General features: G+C 36.3%; 2 protein-coding genes across 6 annotated transcripts in view; one reads left to right on the forward strand and one right to left on the reverse strand.

The window, feature by feature from the left end:
* PDE6C (phosphodiesterase 6C) overlaps positions 1–9,750 on the forward strand; it is a 51,771-nt gene extending 42,021 nt beyond the window's left edge. Inside the window, exons 16-22 of one of the 2 annotated variants that reach the window (XM_088842144.1) lie at positions 2,543–2,643; positions 4,438–4,560; positions 4,645–4,708; positions 6,906–6,980; positions 7,096–7,179; positions 7,572–7,725; positions 9,689–9,750. In XM_088842144.1, coding sequence (XP_088698270.1) covers positions 2,543–2,643; positions 4,438–4,560; positions 4,645–4,708; positions 6,906–6,980; positions 7,096–7,179; positions 7,572–7,725; positions 9,689–9,750 — 663 coding nt within the window. The remainder of the gene's footprint in view (positions 1–2,542; positions 2,644–4,437; positions 4,561–4,644; positions 4,709–6,905; positions 6,981–7,095; positions 7,180–7,571; positions 7,726–9,688) is intronic. The other variant, XM_055425058.2, reaches the window with a different exon arrangement.
* Positions 9,751–13,744: 3,994 nt separating this feature from the next.
* LOC129555533 (protein FRA10AC1) overlaps positions 13,745–20,497 on the reverse strand; it is a 38,910-nt gene continuing 32,157 nt past the window's right edge. For 3 of the 4 annotated variants that reach the window (XM_055425060.2, XM_055425059.2, XM_055425063.2), the window contains 2 exons: positions 16,263–16,341; positions 13,745–13,918 (listed from right to left, as the gene is read on the reverse strand). In XM_055425060.2, the coding sequence (XP_055281035.1) occupies positions 13,876–13,918; positions 16,263–16,341 (122 nt within the window). In that variant the 3' untranslated portion in view covers positions 13,745–13,875. Of the gene's footprint in view, positions 13,919–16,262; positions 16,342–17,346; positions 18,327–20,497 lie in introns of those variants that run through there. The other variant, XM_055425064.2, reaches the window with a different exon arrangement.

A 20,497-nucleotide genomic window follows, 5' to 3' on the forward strand; every position in this document is an offset into this window, starting at 1 on the left:
GGGAAAAAAAGATGAAAATCAGGAATACTGTGCTATCAACAAAGGAAGCAGTACTCATTAGTTGAATGTACACCCTCTTAAGTATAATAATTTTAAAAGTGTGTCATCTTTTTAAAAAAATGCAACACTGATTTACTTTGTAAAATGAAAGAACGTTTGCCATTTTGTCTGCTTTAATAGAGCTGTTTTATTGGTCTGGATTAGAAAAAGGTATGACTTAAATAGAGTACAACAGTATTATTTTTCTTTCTATATATACAACTTTTTTCTCACACACATATATTTAGCAAATAGCAAAGTATCCAGGTTTAAAAATAAAATCAACATGTATTTAATTGGTGCATAAAAAATATTGATAAGTTTGGTTGATGGTTGTGTGGTCTGTACACTCTGGCACTTGGTAGAGACAGTATATCCTAAGGGATTGTTATATTTGGCAGCCTGCCTTGTGTGTCCCCTCTCCCCATTCTATCATGTTTTGGCTTTTTCTGACTTTAGTTAAAAAAAATTACATGTTTAATGTGTACAACATGATGTTTTGATGTACAGATATATAGTAAAATCATTACTACAGTCAAGCGAATTAATGTATTACCTTTTTGTGTGTGGTGAGAAGACCTGAGATCCACTATTTTAGCAGATTTTTTCAGTATATAAGGATTAAAATGACTTCTATAAAGTGATTAAAGTGTACTACTAATAATTTGTCTAAAAATTTAAGGCATTTCCACACATGATCCCTTTTTCTTAGTACAGCAGTCAAGAATGACTTTAAGTGCTACTGGACCTACAAAGTATGTGTTGAAATTACATACTACACATTACTTTGGGAAACATAACGTGTATCAGTGAACAGATAAGGGCAATGACTCACTGATGTAAATATGCCACAGGGTTACCACCAATCCAAAATCAGGCCACCAGTGTACCCAAATCCGGGAAAGTTAAGTGGGATTAAAATGCTGAATGGCCCACTTACTCTGCCCTCTTCCTGGTCAGTCCAGACCAGTTAAAAATAACCTATATCCAGATTTGGAGCAGAGATTACGCCCAAGGTGCTGCTGAGGACTGTCTCTTTCAAGCAAGACATGGATTTTGATCTAGACAAGTTTTCTTTTGTTTATTGTAGTTTGGAGTATTCAATTGCCATGTCTTCTATCAATTTAAAAGTCTGGCAATAGTTGCTATTATGAACTCAATATTACTGCTGTGTAAAATACCATTTTTCTTGACTTGGAAGTTATAAAAAGATGACCTAAGTGGATGCTGTATTATGCACACATAATTCTAGTCCATTTCTTGCTTTCTAGTATTTCAGTCTCCTAGAATGACAGAGCTGTATTTGGTCTTGGGTTTTGCAATTCTATTTTAAACTGGGGATAACCTCAAAACTTACCAGTAATAATGATATAGCAATAATTAAATTCTGTAGCAACTCACTGTTCTTAAATGAATTCCCAGTTATCTCATCTGCATCAACATTCCACAAATATTTACTGATCACAGGCTGAGTGCCAGGCAGTTAGCAGGGCAGCTATTATTATCTCCGTTTGAGAAAACAAATACAGATGTTAAGTTAGGTGTCCAGGACGCTACAACTACCTTGTGGGGAAGCTGGGAACTGAACCTGGGCTCCTTACTGAGTCAGTGTAGTGTCCTGCTATCCTGGCTCTACTGTGTGACTAGGAGTTTTCATAGAGCACTTAGACTAGTGCCTGGGGAGTGGGAAGCATTAGGTGTCTGCTGTTATTATTTGGTGCTTGACCCAGTGTTCTTTTCTACATTATGCTGCCCCTGTCTCTACATAGGTGAACAGACAATTTCCTCCTCTCCAGTGGGATTTTTCTGTATTTAACTGTTGACTTCATTTATCACTGCACATCTGTCTTTGGCCTGTATTCCTAAAAATGTTCTTTTTGAATATCTTATCTTTTAAAAACCACTCCCAGATTTACACTCTTGTTTTCTGGAACACTAAAAATTGAGGGTGATCCATGTATGAGGAGACTATTAGCGGGAAACTCTTTGAAGAAAGGTAGAAATAAGTCATTGTAAAATAGAATTCCAAGAGTTCATTTTAAAAACAACTTGGAAGATTTACTTTTTTCTATGGGTGAGTACTATTGTAATCTGCAGCTTCTGAAAGCTCTCCAATAGTTTCTATAATCACCCTGAAATTATCTGGTAAATAATTCAACATGTCTAACAATTGGACAAATACCAGATATTCTTTATTAAAGTTTCTCAATTACTACAGAAAATTTTAAATCTATTGTTTTTATTGAAATGGTCCTGGAAGAAAACTTATATACTGATTACATGAATATTTGCTAATAATCTGTTTTAAGAGTTTAAATTATCTTACTCAAAGTGTAAGTAGAGAGGTAACTTAATCCAAGAGAGAAAACTGAAAACAAGAAAAGTAAGACTTAGTTTATCTTCTTTCTATAATAAGAAGCTCTTATTAAGCATCATAGGGTGGTGTTTGTTGAATCAAAGGCAAATTAGTGATGGCACTTTATTTTGAATTTTCATCTTACAGAGTTTAAACATCTTCCAGAACCTAAATAAACGCCAGTATGAAACAGTTATTCATTTGTTTGAAGTTGCAATAATAGCAACTGACCTGGCTTTATATTTCAAGTAAGTACAGAACTCCCTTACACTCTGTGCGGTTCTGCCTTCCAGGTCCACTGCCTTGAAGTTAAAAGACATTTAGAGACACATTTCTTTTCTTTTTGCATTACCAACAAATACCCTTAAGATGCCTGATGGTGGATTTACTGGACATTTGGAAACATATTTTAAAAAGCTAAGCCCCTAATATTAATTAGTTTGTTATCTGAAGAAATTTCAGTTGAAGAATATGCACAAGGTAGATGCACTGCCAGAACAGTGATGCTATAAAACCTTACACGGTGCCTTCTGACCTGGGGAATTCATCATAGTTCGCAACCTGGTATTTAGAGTTGCAGGCTCAGACATTTGATCCTGCCAGAGTCTGAAAGCTGAAAAATCTTAGTGATACTGATGCACATTAGCAAACTAAAAAAATTTCTGAGTTATGTACAGTAGAGGCATGAGCCTATTTATAATAATAATGATGGTTACCAAGGAGACCAGATACTCCAAGCTTCTGTACATTTTCTTGTCGGTGAACTATAAAGTTTAAAATGCATTAGGACAAAGTGAACTAGTTACAGGGTCTAAATAGTCAACAACAACTTGGGCAGTATTAAATTGTGCCCCTCCAATCCTTCAGTAAAAATTCAATTATTAAATAGTTCAAACATGAAAGCAGATACTTAGAAATAGATAAAGTGAAGTTGCTCAGTCATGTCCGACTCTTTGCGACCCCATGGACTGTAGCCTACCAGGCTCCTCAGTCCATGAAATTTTCCAGGCAAGAGTACTGGAGTGGGTTGCCATTGCCGTCTCAAGGGGATCTTCCCAACCCAGGGATCGAACCTGGATCTCTCACAGTACAGGCAGATGCTTTACCGTCTGAACCACCAGGGAAGCCTAAAAGTGATATCCAAATAGCTATAGCCCAGGTTCAACAAATGCTAAGATTTTGTCTTAGATCTTTTTCAAGGCAAGTGGTACAACTGAGGCATTCTCACTCCATCATGAACGCCACACCCCCACCCCACTTCTTCACAAACACCACTGACTTGCTATGTAGTCATCCTTCCCATTCATGTTTTCTATGGCATCATTAAGTCTTTAAAATTTTTCCATAAATGTTATCATACTGTACATACCTTTCTGCAACTTGCTTTCACACAACATTTTGAAGATTTAGCTTGGTGCTAAATTGAGATCCAGGTCATTCTTTTTAAATGTATATTCAACTGTGTGATTTTATCATAATTAATTAGGCCATTCTTCTATTCATGGACATTTAGGTTATTTCCAATTTTTCATCACTGCCTACATTGTGTATCTTTGTGTATATGAGTTTCTGTATATATCTAGAAATGGGATTGCTAAACTCCTACCAGCAGTGTTACAAGAGTTCCTATTATTCCATATCTGGACTCTTCTTGATCTGGGCATATTTAAATATATTTGTTAATTTGAGTGTGAGATAGAATATTATAATTCACACTTATAATTCTGTACCTTTTCATGTATTTTAGGTTCTAATATTTGGTTTTATACTTTACAATGTCTCATCACAGCCTGTGGCCTTTATTATGATCTCTTTTTGTCACACATAGCTCTTAGTTTTAATGTATTTAAATTTACTATTTTCTTTTCCTTTCTGACTTGTGATTTTTCTGTCTTAAACCCTTTCTGTATCAAGGTTACGCAGCCATTCCCTGTTCTCCCTAGCTCCACAATGTGGACAACTGATGCAGAGTGGGAACGTGAAACCTGACATATTACAGACACTTTACACCTCTGGTCTTATATGCTGAAACTGTTGCACAGTTGTCTCTTTTTTAGGAAGAGAACCATGTTTCAAAAAATTGTTGATGCCTGTGAAAAAATGGAGACTGAAGAAGAGGCCATCAAATATGTAACCATTGATCCAACCAAAAAAGAGATTATCATGTGAGAAGTCAAATTTTATTTTGCTTTTGGCAAAAATAACTGATTTTATATTTCTATTTTAACACGTTTTGTTTTCTTTCACAGGGCAATGATGATGACTGCGTGTGATCTGTCAGCTATAACCAAGCCCTGGGAGGTACAAAGTCAGGTGAGTGGTTCCCATTTTCTGTCAGGCCCTCGGGCTCTGCCTAGGCGCCATGGGGACAGTGAATGTGAAGGTATCTGGCAACCTCAGAATTTAATTATAACCATCAATTATATGACTATATATTTTATAAGCAATTACCTTCATTACCCTGGACCTGTCCTCTGAAACCATCAGTTTATAATTTACAAAGAAGAAAAAAGGAAGTTAAGAAGTTAAGACAAAAGTACAATGTTCCCTGTTGGGTTTCTGTTAGAGAAGAAAAGCAAACAGCTTTTAAGAGCTCACAAATGTCAATAGGTCATTTGGTTACACCCAGGACAGGGGAAACAGAAGGAACCTTAGAAAGAAAATGCTTTCTGGAAGGAATTCCTGTTATCACTGGACAGGCTGTAAGAAGTTTACATAAAATTATTCATGGCGGGTCTGGGTTTTTAGTAGAGGAGATAAAGCATGACGAGGCAAGGATGAATCATTAGTGCCTTCGTCTCTCAAGGGTGGTTTTGCTCCTAGTCTCCTCTTCGGTGTGCTGTCAGTCATGAGACGGCGCTATCTGCAGGTTCAGTTTAAGGGCGTCTTCTAAGGAAGGTCTTTCCCACCCTTGGGGAGTGTGGGGAATGAGTGGCATCTGCCTGGTAAGCAGTGCCATCTGCTTACCACTTGGTTTCTTACTAATCGATCAAAGAATTCTCCCTCAGTTAATTCATAGAATTTAAACCCTAAGCAGAAGAGGCCAGAATTCCCTGGGTTCAACTGTAAATGTGGATTGTATCTGTTAAGATAGAATAGCTGGCCTCCAAACCAAACACCTGTGCTCCCTCCTCACTGACTGCCTGCTCTTCCTCCTCAATTCTTTTATCTACATAGTCACCCAAGCCAAAATCTTGGGTTCATGCTTGAGTTCATCTCCCTCATTTCAAAACCATTTCTGTCCATCACTCTTGCTACCCTCTTAGTTCTTACTTTCCCTCTTTCATCAGACCTATGGTGGCAGCCTCCTAAGTGATCCTCTCTTAGCATGAACCTCTCCAACCTTTCTTTGAGTTGCTGCTGGAACGCTTATAAATACAGCTCTGCTTGGCTACTGCTTTGCTTAAAAAGTCTTCTAAACTCCCCACTGCTGGAGGTTTTCAACCTTTTTTTAAAGAAAAAGCAACGTCTATTTTGCTTGCACACACACACAAAAAAAGTTGTACATAGATCACTTTTTATAAGAGGAAAAAGCAAAGTTACTGTACTTTAATCTCCCTTGGCATCCACTTTCGTACCACTTGTGCACTCTGGAGGGACCATATGGCTCAAAGAAAAAGTACTGGCCCAGAGAATCAAGTTAAGCTTCCCAGCGAAGCTTACATGGCTTGTTGCTACCTGTCCTTAACTCATACTCCCCAATTTACTTCTCTTATTTCCCATGTTACTGCCTCACTCTTAAGTTCCTACTCACAAGCCCTAAACATTCAATTTTATCTGCACAGTCTTCCCTTTCTTACTAGCAAACTACTAGTCTTAATGAGACAGCATAAATGCAACCTCCTTTATCTTTCTCCTTGATCCACAGCAGTTGGTACTGTTGATATGATAGAATTTTCCACATTCTTTACATGACTGACTTCATTAGACTGTAAGCATCTTAAAGATCAAAGTCACATCTTAACTCCTCTTGGTAAGCCTGGATCATGCCAATGTAAGGCAGCTAGAAGGTGTTAAACAAACTTAAATATATTTTAAAAAACCATATAAAGTAACTCTAAAATATCACCACAACACAATCAGGTGAAGTGGTGTTCTAAGCTGTGCATGTATGTGCATAAACACAGGCAGATACATGCTAGATGCTGGCAGATGATAAGCAGGACAAGAGGAGGATCTGGGAAGCTTTGGAGCTTGAAGCATAATGAAATGGAATTAGACATCCTCCCTTCTCCCATTTTTATTATTGAGAAGTGGTGGCAATAGCAGCTAGGAGATTGGCACGCCCAGAATGAGTCTACCACACTGAAGTAGGAAGAGAAATCTCCCTTGCCCATTTCAATATAATTTGTAAATAACATCATTTTAAAGCCAGAGAACATATGGTATGACAATACCTCAAGCATTAATTATAAATTCTTTCCTTAAATGTTACTCATGTAAGGATAAAATGTTATGATAAAATGTCAATTCTCTGTTAAGTCATGAATCATGTCCTCCTCCTTTGCAGGTAGCACTCCTGGTTGCAAATGAATTTTGGGAACAAGGGGATCTGGAGAGAACAGTGCTGCAGCAACAACCCATTGTAAAAACCTTGGCATAAAAATGCACTACTGAATAAAAATTATCGATACAAATCAGTCTGTTTTGTCCACTGGATCTTAGAAAATTATCTTTAAATAATTTATTTCTCTTTCTAGCCTATGATGGACAGAAACAAAAAAGATGAACTACCTAAACTTCAAGTTGGATTTATTGACTTTGTCTGTACTTTTGTATATAAGGTAAGTAAACAGATTATTTGAGTGAAATATATCATTTTTTGGATGAGAATTTTTCTTTCAGACTGTAACTAAAATCAAAGTCACCCTCATCCTTCATGGAAAGTCACTAAGGGTGTCATCATTTCTCCAAGGTAGTTTGAGGTACTGCCCTTATCTTCCCTTCAAGGATGCAATGAAAGGTGAGAGAACTCAGGTGTGAGCAAATTGGATAAACTTCCTTAGGTGAGCAGGAAAGACAAGAACTACCTTTCCCACTTTCAAGGTACTGAATTAATCTCATCCTAACAGCTCTGAGCACTGTAATAATTCCTGAGGGCTCCTTCTCTGCATATGAAAGGTACTGAAAATGAACCAAATGATTTAAGTAGTTTCTGACCTAAAATTCTCTCTAGGAGTTCTCACGGTTTCACAAAGAAATCACACCTATGCTGAATGGTCTTCAAAACAACAGAGTGGAATGGAAATCCCTAGCTGATGAGTATGATGAAAAGATGAAGGTAATTGAAGAGATGAAAAAGCAGGAAGAAGGAAATACGACGGAAAAAGGTAAGATGGAATCTGTTTTGGCTTCTTGTAAAGTCCAGCAGAGCTTAATCTCACATGACAAAAGCATAAAAAGTAAATGCAAACAGGAAACTTGCTTTACTGCCCACAGACTGAGAATTATAAGATGCTCATTAGTGGTTTTCAGGGTTTTTATAACCTTGAACAAGATCTTACTTTATAATTCAAGATAGAATTGCTTGGTCCAGTCGAAGTTGGGGTTAGGGCTAGGTTTTTTCATCCACTCAATAAAGTGGCTCCTGAGGTACCTCTACAGAATACTGAATTTTAAGAAATAATATGAAAACCATAGGATTAGTGGGATCAATCAGGTTTAGGTGAGAAAATAATTTTAGTCCTAACATTCTGTATTAGCTCTAAGACTTTGGGCATCTTGCTTAACCTCTCTGAGCTTAACGTTCCTCTCCTGATAATGAGAAAGCTTTACAGATCTCCAGCCTCATTTCCAGATCTAAGGAAGCCCTAGATGTAAAGCTGGCCTGCAGAGTGGGGTGACTTGAAGGTACCCTAAGACTCTGTCTGTGCCTCAGATGTTTCTCCTTAGTGCTGTTTATCCTGATGAAATTTCTACTCCTAAAGTCACTCAGTTAGGTTTAACATAATCTTCAGAAAGCCTCTGTTAAGATGCTTACGATCACCTATTAGTTCATCAGATGACTCAAATGTCATCTTGAAAGTGGAATACTAATGTCATCATTTCGTATTTTGTCTCAAGAGCTCAAGACTTAAAAGGTTTTGTAAGAAATTCTTATTGTTTAATAAAGAAACCATCTCTGTCTGAAAAGGCCTTGTTAAAAAAAAATACAACATTCTTTTTAGATGGTTCATGTGTTTAGTGATATTTTAAAAGCATTTTGCTTAAAGGGTTAAGGATGTATCTTCAACAGAATAAAAATAGGAGTTCCTGACTCCGGGATATACATTCACTTAAATGTTTAGTGGCTGCGTATTCTGTACAAGGGCCTGTGTTAAGCAGGCCCTGGGGAAAGATGATGTCCTTATTTCATAGAGCTTACCACCCGGTAGGGGAGCGCCAAGTGAAAAATCGATTATTTAACTATAATTATCAGAAGAAGCATACCCGGGGCATCAGGGAAGTCGTTCCTGAAGGATGTTTATATTACACTGAAGATAGGCTTTTTCTAAGCAAAGAAAGGAGGAAGAGTTTTAAAGGAAAGGAAAGAATAGAATATGCACAAAGGCTGTGAAGTGGAAATAAGCTTGATGCACTGAAGAACCTGAAAACTGGTGTAGCTGGAGTCTAGAGTGCAAAGAGAGCCAAATACCAGATGAAGCCAGGAATGCAGGCAGATGGGTGTGTTATCCTGAAGGCCTCCTTATGGATCTGTCCTCCAGAGAGCAACGGGAAGTCCTTAGAGGGATGGATTTTAACATGAAAGCAGTAAGATCTGAGCTGCGCTTCGAAAAGATAACAAAAATGGTTATTTTTACTGAGCCAGTGAAAAGCAAAAAGTTAAACTTAGTACAATTAATCTTTATCCCAATTTTACAATGAACAGTATATCAAGCCCTTTAAGTGGTTCCTGACTTTTTTTTAATTTAGTATTTGGTATACTGGATGTGGATCTCTATACTTTATTTCCATAAAAAATTACTTCTGAATTTTCTTCCTACTACACTGAGAAGCCTCTGTAAACTAAGAATATTATTTTATCTCCAGGCAACACAAAGCAACAACTCAGATTCCCAGACTGGATAGTTCAGTGGTTCTTTTGAGAACTGAGACATTAACTGATTAGTCATTAGATTTTATTTTCTAAATGGACTAATTCTGAATATGAATTCAAGTTTTTAAATGGTCAAACTCTTAGCACTTGATATAGGTTAAAACTATGAATTAGGCTATATAATTACTCTAATATTAGGAAAAACCTACTACATATCCACTGACTCCCAATAATATTCCTTTTCTCCTTTTTACTAGCTGTAGAAGATTCAGGAGGTGGTGGTGATGACAAGAAATCCAAAACATGTCTAATGTTGTAAGACAATCCAACTGGTCTAAATTACAAATACTGTTTCTACATTTGAAGAAAACATTAAAAAAGAACATCAGCAAATTTCATTCATCAAACCATCAAGTAACAGAGACTCTTCAGGAAAGCTACCCTGTGACTAGCATAAGAAAATATACTGCTAGCCTGAAAGCCATGAGGGTAAAATAAAGTTCAACAGAAGTGCAAAGTAAGACAAAAATAAGTGCATTTTTGGTGCCAATTTGTTTTAAATTAAAAACAATATAATCCTGAAACTAGTCACCAATTCTTTTTTTAAAAGTTCTTATTAATTGTATGCATTTACTAGGGTTACTGTAACAAAAAAGCTGCCCCATACTGGGTGTCTTAAACAAAAGAAATTTATTTTCTTGCAGTTCTGGAGACCAGAAGGCCAAGATTAGGTGTTGGCAGGGCTGATTTCTCAAGAGGCCTCTTTCCTTTGCTTGTCAATGGCCGTCTTCACCTGGTCTTCGGTCTTCTCTCATGTGTCTGGGTCCTATTCTCCTCTTTTAAGGACACCAGTCATACTGGATTAGGACCTACTCATATGACCTCATTTTACCTTATTAGCTCCAAATATAGCCACATTCTAAGGTACTGGGAATCGGGATTTCAACAGAAATTCAGGTAGGACACAATTCAACCCAGAACATGATTCATACCTCACATCCTTTTCTGAACCAGAAATCTCTCATCAACATGTCTTAATGTAAGAGCAACAGAATGTATAATGTATGTAAGTACTATATAAGAAACAAAGAAAAATGACATTAAATGTTATCCACCTGAAATGCTTATCTCTTTCTTTCACTTTTGCTAATGGAACAGTAAAGGCCACTTCACTTTCAGTAGCTTAAAAGTATGTCATCCTATGCCCATCCTTTCTCCCAAGTCTGAAATCAATTATTTTATGTGTAACTAAGAATATATTATTACATTCAAAACTATTCTTCTCATTGATAGAATTATCAATTTGTAAGACATGACTTAGATAATCCTAATGCAAGTTAAATCAGCTAATAAATATTATGCATTATTAAACAGCATGTGATTTGATTATACAAAAGCTTTACTACCAAAAACAGTTTAAAGGGACTTCAACAGAAGTGACTTTAAAAAAAGTGATTATTAGAAATCTACTACGCATTCTAAATATTGATTGTCAAGAAAACGAAACAGGACTTCCCTGGTGGTCCACTAATAAAGAATCAGCCTTGCAATGAAGGGGAAGTAGCTTCTGTCCCTGGTCAGGGAAGTAAGATCACACATGCTTTGGAGCAACTAAGCCTGTGTGCCACAACTACTGAACCTACATGCTCTGGAGCCTGTGCTCCACAACAAGAGAGTCTGCACCACATACAAAGATCCCACATGCCACAGCTAAGACCCAATGCAGCCAAATTAAAAAAAAAAGAAACTAAAGACAATCAACAACTTCTACTACATGGTACACACCTGTACATAAGGGAAGATTTCTTCTCTATAATGACATACCAAATTATAAAACAGACTAAATATTAATTATACCACTGACTTTTTTTTTTTGTAAAACATCTAAATTATAATGAATTGCTCTATCAACCTCAAACGTTCTGTTACAAAGGAGATAATGTTCAATTTTAAGAGGCTGAGAAATCACCATTTATTATATTTTTACAAGTTAGGTTCTTAGAATTATAAGACTCTTCCTCTCACATTAGAATGTAAGGTCCATGAGAGGAGATATTTTTGTCTATTTTGTTCACAGCTCTGCTCACACTTAGAGAAGTGCCTGGCACAAGGCAGGCACTCAGTAAACATGAATGAATGAATGATATTTTGCATAAATATCATGACAAACAGGTATAAATGAAGAGTGCCTGGAAGTTAATATTTTTACGGAGAAAACCCTCAAAAAAAATATATATATATACACCCAAATGAGTGTTGTTTATATAAGTCATGTTGGGTGACAGATGTACATGTTATTTTCACTGCTTAAAATAATCCTGAAACTCCACTTAGGATTATTTTAGAAACTGTATAAGAAACCCTCTTCCTTTAGCCTTATAAAATTTTGGACCCCCCAAATATCAGTCCGCTCCAACTATTTCCTCATTCACTAGAAAAGAAACTGAGGCACAGAGATGAGCCACCATTGAAGGTCTGCAAAAACAGGAACTTTGCTTAAGAGCAAGTATAAGAAAGCATAACTTATCTCAAGCCAATGGTCTGCTGGACTCCCCTGACTATACTACAGCAAAGTTTAAGATAGGTCTGTTGGATAATTAATCTTTAAAATCTAGATAATAGATAATAAGGACCTACTGTATAACACAAAGAAATCTACTTAATATTTTTAACAACCTATTTGGAAAAGCATCTGATAAAAGAATGGATATAACTGAATCATTTAGCTGTACACTTGAAACTAACAATGCTGTAAATCAACTATGCTCCAATAAAAGATAAAAATTCAATTAAAAAATTTTAAAACATCACCTTGAGGCCTTCTCAAAAGACTCGTTTAAATATGACTCCAATTATCTGTCACTGTATATGAATGGATTAAACACCATGATTACATTTAATGCTTTAAATTTATAAATGAACTTGATGTCCATAAACCATACGTGCAATACCAAATATATGGATCTATTTTAAAAGGGTCTTTGAATATTCTTCCCAGTCATTGTTTAGTTTTGCAGGAGTTTTATATTCTGATGACTACTAATTTTTATCATAAAAATGTTTTGGCTTCATATACTCTATTAAAAACATCAGTTTTCCTGCTGGATATTTCAATACTTTTTCCTCAAAAATCAAGATTCTTTTTCACTAAAAGTAGTGAGAAGAAAAAGACACAACAAACTATTTATTTGTTGGTTATCAACATTGATTTACTGTTTTCTGATGGTTTAGAAATGACTATTTCCTAGCTACTTCCTTTGTAGCAATGTCTAGCAGTGTCTCATGTAAAACAGCGATGTAATAATTAATGAATAATAACTTTAATAAAAGGAAAATCTGATACTATTTAAAAATAAGATACTATAATTACCTGTTTTACCGTTTAATGCCAATAATTCCATGTTTAAATGTCATTTAATTTTCAACAAAATACCTGTTTTCTATAGGTCCTCTCTTACTCACCAAATCATACATCTTTTCCACTATTCATCTCTGCTGTTTATAAAAATGGGTCTGACCTTTTGGAAAAAAATCAATAAATCCTTTTGAAAATTTGGTGAAACCTATGGATCCTTTCCCCCTAAGACACACACAATCACAAAAATTTACACATCGATTGTAGGCATGTTTAGATCTCTTGAAGCACATCCATCGACTCTTGGAGGTATGAACCCCAAATTAAGCAGCTACATTTTATATCTCTGCATATAAGTATATCCATTATGTATGACTGTATCTGAGACAAGCTCTATGCACACAGTATTGTTCAGTTAAATTATATTACTGCATAATCTTTACTGGAAAGTCAACTTTCATGAACACATAAGCTGCTTTAGCCTATTGGGATCTCATTTGGCCTCCTGTAATATTAATTTACTTTATAATAAATTACTCATACACTGGGGAATTAAATCAGATTATAACAAACTCCCTTAAGTGGCAGAGGCAAGAAGGAAGAGAAATGTAAGGAAAAAAATAAAAGGTAGCTAATGAAAAAACAGGTTCTCAAAAGGGGTGCCTGTGTGTCAAAGGAAAGTAAAGAAGTTGAAGACATAATTAATCTACCTTATAATTTTGTAAGACCCCAATAACCCTAAAAGTTTAAATAGACTAACTGAGGCAAGGGAAAATAAATGTGCAATCAGTGGGGAAAAAAATAAAAACCCATAAAAAGAGGAACAATGGATCTCTGTGAAGTGTACTAGGTCCATCCTTGAGCTACAGATGTATCAGAGCTGTAGGTAAGCAACTGAAAAAATATATGAGAGATACGGAAAAGTATCTCCAATAGAACTGAAAATACTTAAAGCATCTGACAATCCATCCTAGATGGATTTTTTATTTCCAAAGACAAACCACTCAAGTTGCAACTTGTAGACAAAACTTTTGTGAAGAATTTCAAAGTACACTTCACATTAAGGAATGTAGGCATCCCTCTTTCATCTCACAGAAATAAATCTTGAAAATATTCATCAAATTCTTCTTCCCTATTTAAAAGAGAAAGTATACATATTGATTAAAATCAACAGAGAAAAAAATTACTAGGTGACACATTATATGAAATTACGATAATTCAAACCAACATATTTGCTGGTTCTTTTATATATATATATCTATTTCATGATTCAGCTATCAAGTAATTCTTGGCTTCTAAAATAATCTATGCCCAGACTGATTAAAGTGTTGTATATGGTGGCATGTATCCTTAAACATATTTATACCTAAGATTTTACTCTGAAGTACTTTGTGTTATATCACTGCTTCTCTTTACGTTTTTGGTTGACTTTATTACTTACTCTGTTCCTTCTCATTTCAAATTAATGAAGAAACTATTTTAAGGAAAAATACAAGCCTTACTCCTAAGAACAGGGATGATCTGCTTAGGCTGCAGGTTTTATTACTCTGAGAAGAGTAAACATGTATTTGTTGAAGTGAAGATTATATCTAAAGGAACAGAACTCTGAAAGGGGATACTAAATTATATTAAAATATGAAAATTAAAGTACTAAATAAATATTATTGCTAGGAGTCCAGAGCAGTACAATGAAAACAGCACAGGTTTTCGAGTCAGACAGTATTTAAGTCCTAGCTCTGTCAGCTACTAGCTAGGTAAGCAAATTATTTAACTTCTCTGGGCTCAGTTTCTTTATATAACATTACATTTCCTCAAAGAGCTGTTGTGAAGATTAAGTGTACGTACAGTTGCTTTTCTTCCTTCTGGGAACAGAGAATCAAGCTACACAAATTCTGCCTACCAATCTCTTTAGAAAATGTTCTTTTAGATTAGAAATTCACAATGACACTCTATCATTTTGTTTTAAGTGACTGTGACAGATTAAAAAAACCCCACAACCATGTTCAATTTAAAAAAAAAATTAACTACAGAATCAGATACAGTTGATTTAAGAATTACCTACAATTTGGTATTCTCCATGCTACTGTCCCTTTTCCCAAGCACGACAGCAAAATGCAGTTGAATTTTAAAAACTGTAATAAGAACTTAGATGTATGAAATTAGCTGAACCTCTGTGTGTACTCAGATGTTAGTACACCATGTCAAGTTTTTATAAGGTCACAAAGAGCTCTGGATTATGGAACCCCTCTTAGGCTTTATTATGGATCTTTACTGCCATAAAGGTGAGTGGACTCTGAGACCTATTCTTTCATTTTCAGCTCTTCAAGGGGGAATTCTATGGTCAAAAGTTCAGTTGATGGTTTGACTAGGATAGCAATACCTTTTTAGAAATCTGATCTATAATGACCACTCATTTTGGAATTCTTTATTTGGCAAGAAAAAAAAAGATCATAGAAAACAATCTTTTTTTTTTTAAAAAAAGGCCTCTTTCCAACACACTTGAATTCTATTACACTGAGAGTGTATTATACAATTAGCAAGATGTTTTATCATCAACTTAAGTTAGCGAATTATGATCGATTAAATAAATCTCTTACTTGAACTAATACGACTGGATTAACAAAACGGGACTAAAATTTGAGCACTTATTATATTGGTAGGTATTGTACCAGGTGCTTTATATTCTTAATTATATTAAATTTTCACAATAAACTATGTAGTCGGTATTATTTTATCCTTTTTCAACAGATAAAGCTCAAGTGGTGAACATCCCAGTATATAAGAGCTGATAATATTCCAGCCTATATCCCAACAGCTCTTCCAACAGAGAACAATGCATGTGCTGAGTTGTCTGTCTTTGGGGGCAAGAAAACTTTGACACCTGTATATATCTTGGAGGAATTCTCCTGTACAGGTTTATGATAATCAGAACATCATGGATAGGCTCTGCTGCTGCTAAGTCACTTCAGTTGTGTCCGACTCTGTGCAACCCCACAGACGGCAGCCCACCAGGCTCCACTGTCCCTGGGATTCTCCAGGCAAGAACACGGGAGTGGGTTGCCATTTCCTCCTCCAATGCATGAAAGTGAAGTCACTCAGTCATGTCCGACTCTTCCTGACCCCATGGCAGCCCACCAGGCTCCTCCGTCCATGGGATTTTCCAGGCAAGAGTACTGGAGTGGGTTGCCATTGCCTTCTCCAGGACCTCTCTGAAAGAACCTAAGCAAAGTCTAGGGGGTCATCTGTTAAGGGGAGATGAGGAAAGAATTATTCACCAAGAGGGAGCTGGGTAAGTTGGCTGTTCGTGGCCATAAACAATGACTGGGAATAAACTCTGATCTCATGATCCCTGGCTTTAAATCAACATTCATGATGCTAAATTTTTCATTAAGTTATCAAAAATGGCTGTGGTCATAGCTTTCTAGACTGACTGTAGAAGGTATGCAACATCATTTTCTATTAACATCAGGACTTACTGTGATTTTTCATCTGTTTCTGGTAGTGGGCCCTTCCAAAGTTCAGACTCTGAAGCACTTTCTTCCTCATCAGAGTTTCCTGTTTATTTAAAACAGATTTTTTAAAAATGTGCATATTAAAACACATTTTGAAATATCCACCAATAAGGCAATTAACTTTGGATTTAACTGTGGTTTAGCTTCAATTTTTATGGCTCTCTGAAAATTTAATTCACTTTCCAGACTAAAAAATTCTTTTGAAAAATAATAAGCTGAGATATACCAAAGAGCCTCAGCGAACAGACCAAGGATTTAAAGTCTCATGGGAAACTTCTCTTAAGTTATAGTGAGTTAAAGTAACAATTCCAATATTAACTCTATATTATAAAGGGATATAGAGTTATATTACCTCTTGCAACATAGTTGTCTTTAACTTAGTTTCTTCTTTTTATTGATCATACAAAAGACACACAAGTTAAGATTTTTGTAGAGAGTATATTTACATTAGGATCAAGACCTCAAGAACTGAACTAGTATACGAGACTAGCTAGTAAAATTATGAAAAAAAAAAAGTCAGATTTTTAAAAAATTAATGCTGATTACACTAATTAGAAGTCCAATTCAATGAAGAAACAGATGTTCTCATACAGTTAGGAGTAAATACCCTTTCCTTGAGGAAAATCTGGAAATATAGATCACTTTAGACCCTTGACTGGCAATGCTGCTTTAAGAAATTTATTAGAACAAACAAGCTCCTCAAATATATATATATGAAGATGTTCATTGTATAACAGCAACAACAAAAAAAAACAACTTAAATCCCCACCAATTAGGGATTATTGATTTGGTTAAATAAATACTATATGGCTGTTTAAAAAAAACCCTTAAAAAAAAACTATTAGCATATCTGTGATAGAACAATATGTATGCTATACCAAAATTTGTAAAAGTTACAGAAAGCATGCATAGTATAATACAATATGTATTAAAACATTATATCTACATACACACACACACACACACACACACACATATATATATATATATATAGATGATAAGTTTGTAAGGAATAACCAAACTTAACTGATTATATTACATGTGGGCCTGGGATATTTTTACTCTCTAGGCACTTCCAAATTTCTTTATTATTATTTTAAACAATAATCATGTATTACCTTTAAAGATCAGTAAAAACAATAAAGATACTTCTAGTTTTCAAATACAACAAAACAGATGTTTCAAATGAATCACCCTATATTAATCAACTAAAAATTATCAAATACTGCAACACATATCATTAGACAATAAAATTACATGCCACAAAGTAATTATGCTAGTAAATAATTCCTCTCCAAAAATGACCATTAGTCTGGAGAAGAACTGACACCAATTTGTCTTGTAGATATAGAATGTACCTTAGTTAAACTCAACACAAAAATAAAGCAGCAATGATTTGCCATGGTGATTCTAGCCTTTTACCTGCTGGACTTTGATCCTTGAATCAACATGTGTGTCTGAACTTTGGTCCTAATTGATTCTAGCACAAATTCTAACAAAAACAGAAAAAAAAAAAAAAAGGTAGGGGGAGGGGTCATATTTCTAATGATCTACACACAAAAATGATAAAATTATAAAGCTTTGGGGGTAAGCTTTATCATTTCCTACTCCAGGGGATGTTCCCGAACCAGGGATTGAACTCTAGTCTCTTGCTTCTCCTGCACTGGCAAGAGGATTCTTTACCACTATTGCAACCTACTAGTTAGATATTACAGATTCGTATGTCTCCTGCATTGGCAGGCAGGTTCTTTAACACTAGCACCACCAACTCAATGATAGCCAGCACTGGTACTGCCAATGTCCCAAAACAATATCTGAAAAAGACAAAAGTTCTCCTGCTCTTTATTTTTATGAAAATTCACTAACTGAGCTCATGAAAAAGATTTTCATGACCCAGATAATCACGATGGTGTGATCACTCACCTAGAGCCAGACATCCTGGAATGTGAAGTCAAGTGGGCCTTAGGAAGCATCACAACGAACAAAGCTAGTGGAGGTGATGGAATTCCAGTTGAGCTATTTCAGATCCTGAAAGATGATGCTGTTAAAGTGCTGCACTCAATATGCCAGCAAATTTGGAAATTTCAGCAGAGGCCACAGGACTGGAAAAAGTCAGTTTTCATTCCAATCCAAAAGAAAGGCAATGCCAAAGAATGCTCAAACTATCGCACTATCGCATAATTGCACTCATCTCACACGGTAGTAAAGTGATGCTTAAAATTCTCCAAGCCAGGCTTCAGCAATACATGAACCATGAACTTTCATATGTTCAAGCTGGTTTTAGAAAAGGCAGAGGAACCAGAGCTCAAATTGCCAACATCCGATGGATCATTGAAAAAGCAAGAGAGTTCCAGAAAAACATCTATTTCTGCTTTATTGACTATGCCAAAGCCTTTGACTGTGTGGATTACAATAAACTGTGGAAAATTCTGAAAGAGATGGGAATACCAGACCACCTGACCTGCTTCTTGAGAAACCTGTATGCAGGTCAGGAAGCCACAGTTAGAAGTGGACACAGAACAACAGACAGGTTCCAAATCAGCAAAGAAGTACTTCAAGGCTGTATATTGTCACCCTGCTTATTTAACTTATATGCAGAGTACATCATGAGAAATGCTGGGCTGGAGGAAGCACAAGCTGGAATCAAGATTGCCGGGAGAAATATCAATAACCTCAGATATGCAGGTGACACCACCCTTGTGGCAGAAAGTGAAGAAGAACTAAAGAGCCTCTTGATGAAAGTGAAAGAGGAGAGTGAAAAAGTTGGCTTAAAGCTCAACATTCAGAAAACTAAGATCATGGCATCCAGTCCCATCACTTCATGGCAAATAGATGGGGAAACAGTGACTGACTTTATTTTTCTGGGCTCCAAAATCACTGCAGATGGTGATTGCTGCCATGAAATTAAAAGACGCCTACTCTTTGAAAGGAAAGTTATGACCAACCCAGACAGCATATTAAAAAGGAGAGACATTACTTTGCCAACAAAGGTCCATCTAGTCAAGGCTATGGTTTTTCCAGTGGTCATGTATGGATGTGAGAGTTGGACTATGAAGAAAGCTGAGCGCTGAAGAATTGATGCTTTTGAACTGTGGTGTTGGAGAAGACTCTTGAGTCCCTTGGACTGCAAAGAGATCCAACCAGTCCACCCTAAAAGAGATCAGTTCTGGGTGTTCATTGGAAGGACTGATGTTGAAGCTGAAACTCCAATACTTTGGCCACCTGATGTGAAGAGCTGACTCATCTGCAAAGACCCTGATGCTGGGAAAGATTGAGGGCAGGAGGAGAAGGGTACAACAGGGGATAAGATGGTTGGATGGCATCACCGACTCAATGGACATGGGTTTGGGTGGACTCTGGGAGTTGGTGATGGACAGGGAGGCCTGGTGTGCTGTGGTTCATGGGGTCACAGAGAGTCAGACACGACTGAGCGACTGAACTGAAACTGAGCTAACAAAAGCACAGAAAAACTAATTAGGCCTAATAAAGTTAACATCATGGTGTTATCCTGTTAATGATGTCAGAGAACAAATCTACCAGGCTTTTGAAAGTGGCCAGTTAATTTCAAAGGCCTTACCACCAGCTGTTCTCTTGTTCCCTCTCAAGAGTACTTATCATATGCAAGCTTTCCTATACCAGGTTTCTGCTATCAGACAATCCAGTTTTACTAAAAAAAAAATACTATCGGTTTAGAATAACATTATAAAATAACTCTCTTTGATAGAGGACATGTTGAAAAGTGACCAAATATCCTTAGAGAATCATTCTACAAGACTGAAGGTCCCTTTCAGCCCTATGAGGGTTTCCCAGGTGGTGCTAGTGGTAAAGAAACTGCCTGCCAATGCAGGAGACATATGAATCTATAATAATCTAACTACTAGGTTGCGCTAGTGGTAAAGAATCCTCCTGCCAGCGCAGGAGAAGCAAGAGATCCCTGGGTTTGATCCCTGGGTCGGGAAGATCCCCTGGAGTAGGAAATGGCAACCCACTCCAGTATTTTTGCCTGGAAAATTCCATGGACAGAGGAACCTTGTGGGCTACAGCCCATGGGGTTGCAAAGAGTTGGACACGATTTAGCACATGTGCATGTATACACATATACACAAACATGAATCTAAAATACCTAGTTCCCTGAGGGTGACAAAAACTACAAATCACTTCTTTGATAACTGCTACCATCTGCCAGAGGTGGGAACAGT

This window comes from Moschus berezovskii, chromosome 12 (assembly GCF_049115385.1).
Source record: "Moschus berezovskii isolate FMDL1 chromosome 12, NW_MosBer_1.0, whole genome shotgun sequence".
Lineage (NCBI taxonomy): Eukaryota > Metazoa > Chordata > Mammalia > Artiodactyla > Moschidae > Moschus > Moschus berezovskii.